Genomic DNA, 5,021 nt, shown 5'->3' with positions numbered 1-5,021 from the left:
ATCTAAATACCATAGTAGTGCTTTAGCTTTAGCTTCTTCTAAATACAGTGATAGTTTAGCACTTTAGCATTAGTTTTCTTAAGTATTGTGTAGGTGTTAGCGTAACTAATGTTTATGGTTTTGCATTAGCTTACTGTATGCATTAGCATTAGCTTCCATATATACCCATTGGTGTTAGTGCGTTAGCATAACTAATGTACTAAAGTAGCTTTGACTTTAGCATTGGTGCAACTAACCTTTTTAGTTAGCTGTGCTTTTCACCAAATTTCATAACTTTAACATTTAATGGCAGTTTGCTTGTTCTCTGCAGCAGCTGAGAAGCAATAAAACTGAAGTTGGTGAAATATGCTAAAGCTAATTACGCCCAACATTTTGCTAAAGCTAATTATGCCCAACACTTTCCTGCATCACAGAAAGGCCATCAAAGAAAGATGAACCTTTCCGGGACGATCGCAGGAAGATCGACCCGTCTGGTGGTCCATCCAGAGGGATGAACGCCATGCCCAGATCTGGACCCGGCAACCGGGGCGGCCACCCTCCTCATCCTCGACCCGGCGCCATGGGACCCCCGGGGAACTACGGAGGTTCTGGTTCCCACAAAGACATCAAGCTGACGCTCCTCAACAAGGTGACTTCCTGTTACCTTTCTTCTAAGAAATGTGTTTAAAAATATGTGAAATTTCACATTTTTACCAGGCCTATTATCAGAGCTGTAACTTTATACATTTACTCAAGTAAATTTATTTCAGCAACTATTTGGAAAAACAATGTACTTCTAGGAGTATTTTTTACTGTGCTGTACTTTTTTACTTTTACCTGAGTAATTTGGTTATGAAGTATTTCTACTCTTACTGGATTAAAATTTCTGGATTTTTTACCCACTGAGTGAAAAACAAAAATGTTTTAACCAAAAATTCACCAGACACAGACACACAGCTGCAGTTTCATTTAAAGGTTTTTATTGAAACATACATTTATTTTGTTTTTTGTTACATATAAGAATTTTTGTCGCTAAAATACCAAAATATCCACGTGGATTTATATTTTGGTCCGCCTGATGTGATTTTTGAATATTAATTGATTGATGACTTGGTCAGTTACTCAGTACTTGAGTAGACTTTTTACCAAATACTTTTTTAGTAATTTCTTCGCTACTTTTTACTTTTGAGTAATTTTTTGTACTTTACCCACCTCTACCTATTATTATTATTATTAATATTATTATTTATTGAAGCTACAGGAGTTAAAAAAACACTTAAACATTGGAGCAATGAAAATGGTATAAAAACATTTCTGATTTAAGGTTTTCCTTGTAAAATCTTTAATTTTAGACATTTTTAATTTCTAAAAAGAAACTGTTTCTAAAAGTGTTCTTTAGGAAGAACTTTTTCTAAAGTTAAAGTTTAAACAAAATCTTAACTAATTCCTAGTTGCTGCTCTATTAATTCCTCTTTTCTTACTCTTTCATCTCACATGGTTTAGTGAGTTAATACTTAGAAAAAGTACTTCTTAAAGTGAGTTGCAGACTCCTAGAAGGAGGCAGATTTGCTAATCCAGGAAAGTTTTATCGAGCTTTGAGTTTATAAACCGTCTCTGTGGTGATGTCTCATCTGCAGGTTGTTACGCTGCAGACACGTGTTTGTTGAAGTCGCCGTGTAAACAGTCTAGTCGTGTCGTCGCAAGTGACAACAACTCTTAAAGTAAATTAATTTAAAAAAAGTTCCACTTAGAAAACCTGGATATCTGGAAACTGCAGGAAGTTTGGGGTTTTAAAAGCTTCTTTGAATTTACTCCAAAAGAAGAAAAACTGTTGACGTTTCTGCAGTAGATTAAAGCTGGAGAACTAAATAAACGTCTGATATTCTGAGTGGGTGTGTTGAAGTTTAGAGGTCAGAATAAGGAGGAAATAAAAACTATAATATTATAAAGATATTTGGTCTTAATTAAATGTTGGATTTAATTAGGGATTTATTAAATTAGAATTTTATATTTTTTAATTAATTAAATTTAAGTTGGTGGTTTCTTTCTGTTCATCTTAGGCTACATTCACATAGCAGGCGAATGTGATTTAAATTTGATTCTTCTTGTTTTTGCCGATCCCATATTGCAACAAATCAATCAATCACAAGTTCAATAATTTCCATTTGGGTGATTGTTTGTTTTTCTCTTTTTCTACCAAAAACTGGATGATGAAAATCTTCAGTTTGATGCTTTGGTCTCAACTGTTCCTAGTTTGTTGTTTTTGAAGGCTAATTTTGTTTAGGGACTTCATAATGAATTGTATTTGTTGTTTCTGTTGTTTATTTATTTTGGACATTTAAACTGTCTTCCATTTCCTGTGAAATGTTTGTTAGAATTTAAAGTAGATTATTGATCTCTGAGAATGTGTTGTTTTATTTTTCTATCATGTTGCATTATGTCACTTGGTCTGAAACAACAATATTATAATTTATCATCCAGAAAAATGTAATATCTGAAACACAAACATTTGATGTGAAGAGTTTTTGGAAACCCAGCGGTCCGTAAACATTGTTTGAGTTCCAGCGTTTTATTTGTCTGTTCTGTAAAAGGTTTGGGTCGTGTTTGGTTTCAGCCACTCTCCAGACATAAGTCTGACTAATTTCTGTTTGTTTTCCAGCAGCAGGGAGACCGAGGCGGCAGGAAGCGCTACCTTCCTTCAGACAAGGACCGGCCCGGCTCCCCTGCCAGCAAGAGGATGGCCATGTCTCCAGACAGAGGTCAGCCAGCCGGGTTCATTCTCCTTCTGCATCGGATAAAAAATAAAACAACTCTGAACTGTCAGGCAATTTTGTGTCTGGCAATTTGATTCTGGTTTTAAGGGTCACGGTTTGATTCAGAAATACTTTTTTTTACTCAGATAGTTTAGAGATTTTGTTGAGATTATGAGACTGACGAGATGAACTGACAGCGCAAACATTTATTTAAAACAATTCTGCTGGGATCTCAGTGTAAGACCTGCCGAGAACCAGGAACGTTTCATTTTATCCTGATGTGTAAAGAAATAAAAGTTTATTCACTGAGGGCAGAAGATGAACCAATCGGGGTCCGATCTGCTGACGTTTTTATGGGAAGGTTGTTTGAAAAAGAGAAGTAGTTTTAAATCCAATAGAAAATGTTGAATTTACATGATTATCCCAAACAATGCATCAAAACATGGATCTTTTGTCTTCATCTGATCTCTATTAAGCTCCCAGAAATATGTGTATAAAATTCATATTCTGAAAGTTATATTTTGATGTATTTACTGAATTGGGGAAAAAATCTGAAATTTCAGTGTTTATCTGTGCGACAGATTTTGATCTCTGCAAGGTAACCGTCTTAAAAATCGTGTGTCTCAAACTAGGGTCTTAAAATGTCTTAAATTCATTTTTAAAAATCCATTTGGCCTTAAATATGTTCTTAAATTCCGTCTATTTAATCTCGCATTCTATGATTTCATTTTTTTCTTGTGGGACTTTCTGTCAGGCAAACATTTGATACATTACGTTCTGCGACTTCAGAGGATTGAGGTTAATTTATACTTGCTTGCAAACTAGCTAGATTTTTTTTTTTGCGTCTATCATGGATAAGTGCAAATTTATTGCCTGTTAGATGGACGACAGTTACACGTTTTGTTTAATCTCTCCTAAGCTCTCAGAAAAGTTATTTATAAAAAATGTTATTCTGCAAGTGCAACAAATTTCGATTCCTGCAGGGTGTCTGTGCATCCTTAAAATGTATTAAAATCATGTATCTAAAATGAAGGCCTTAAAATGTCTTTATCATTATAAAAAAGTTATTTGGCCTTAAATTAGTTAATTATAGGTCTTAAATTTTGTAGTGTCAGGACTATTTAATCACATTCTGTAATTTGTTTCTTGTGGGACTTTTCTGTCATCCAAACATTTGATACATTACGTTCTCCGACTTGAGGTGGTTGCTATCGCTAACTAGCTGCTAATGACCTAATAACAAAAAAATCTGAACTTTCAGTCTTCAGAGGCGATTGAAGGAAAATTAGGCGACTTTGATCTCTGGTTGACTGACTGCAGGTTTTCTTCTGTGTTTATTTTTAAAATGCAGAGAAACTCACCCCTGCTCTCAGATTTCCATCCTCATTTGGTGAATTAGTTGTTTCTGGTTCTAAAGGTCATAGACATGACTAAAAGTTTATTGAAAAGGGACTCAGACCTGCATGACTCAGTCGAACTTGAATCTTGTCTTTCAGGGCGCGATAAAAGGAACCTCGGCCGACCTCAGATGACCCCGCAGATGGAGCGACCCAGAGGTCAGGGGCCGCGGCCGGGCCCCCCGCAGGGCGACAGGTCGGTGCTGTTTGTCAGTCAGCTGGAATTTCTTCTCTTCCCAATTCGACTTGCCATCTAAACCCGAATGCAGCAGGAATTTACATGAGAGCGTTTCTTTAATGCAAAATGAGGAACACGCTGTGAAAAGTGGAAGCACAGAGACATCTAACCATCGCTTAGAAATACGCACCAGCAGAATGCCCCAACATTAAAAAGATCCTTTTTTTATCAATTGATTCTTTTCACCGCCGGACAGCTGAGAGGAAAACGGTTTCATAAACAGGAAATGATCAGAGCGAGACAGGAAAATAAAATCTATTTTAGTGTTTTGTGTGTTTGTGTGACATTTGTCTGCTAAAGATTAGGCGAAGGATTGAATAATGAGGATTCTCAGACCTGAGAACCGTAATTTCTCCAGGTTGCATTGGATCTGCTGAAGTTGAAGACTGCCATGCTCCTCTTAGTGGCTGCAGCTTTAAAGCTCTGCAGTTTAAACACTAAATTAAGGTCTTTCACTCTCTCAACACATTTCTGGAACGCCAAGCATGAAAAAAAAAAAACATCTCCTGCGGTTACCTGCAGAATACTCAGAAATACTGTAAAAATGTGCCTTAATTAGGCCCGAGCAGCTAAGCGCTGCGAGAGCCTATTGAAACTGTACTGTTTATTATTACGATTCTGCCACCCTTTTTAGGGGGCTTTTTGGGGGCTTTA

The 5,021-nt window shown here is 36.4% G+C and overlaps 1 protein-coding gene across 7 annotated transcripts in view; it reads left to right on the top strand.

Moving 5' to 3' along the window:
- Positions 1-5,021, top strand: part of zc3h18 (zinc finger CCCH-type containing 18) — a 60,663-nt gene that overhangs the window by 40,986 nt on the left and 14,656 nt on the right. For 6 of the 7 annotated variants that reach the window (XM_015057548.1, XM_015057550.1, XM_015057544.1 and 3 more), the window contains 3 exons: positions 414-628; positions 2,639-2,738; positions 4,229-4,325. In XM_015057548.1, the coding sequence (XP_014913034.1) occupies positions 414-628; positions 2,639-2,738; positions 4,229-4,325 (412 nt within the window). The remainder of the gene's footprint in view (positions 1-413; positions 629-2,638; positions 2,739-4,228; positions 4,326-5,021) is intronic. The other variant, XM_015057549.1, reaches the window with a different exon arrangement.

Source organism: Poecilia latipinna, unplaced genomic scaffold (genome assembly GCF_001443285.1).
Source record: "Poecilia latipinna isolate Pla-1442-1.1 unplaced genomic scaffold, P_latipinna-1.0 Scaffold1471, whole genome shotgun sequence".
In the NCBI taxonomy this organism is placed as follows: domain Eukaryota; kingdom Metazoa; phylum Chordata; class Actinopteri; order Cyprinodontiformes; family Poeciliidae; genus Poecilia; species Poecilia latipinna.
The sequence above is the reverse complement of the archived record's forward strand: the minus strand, read 5'-3'. Positions and strand labels throughout refer to the sequence as shown.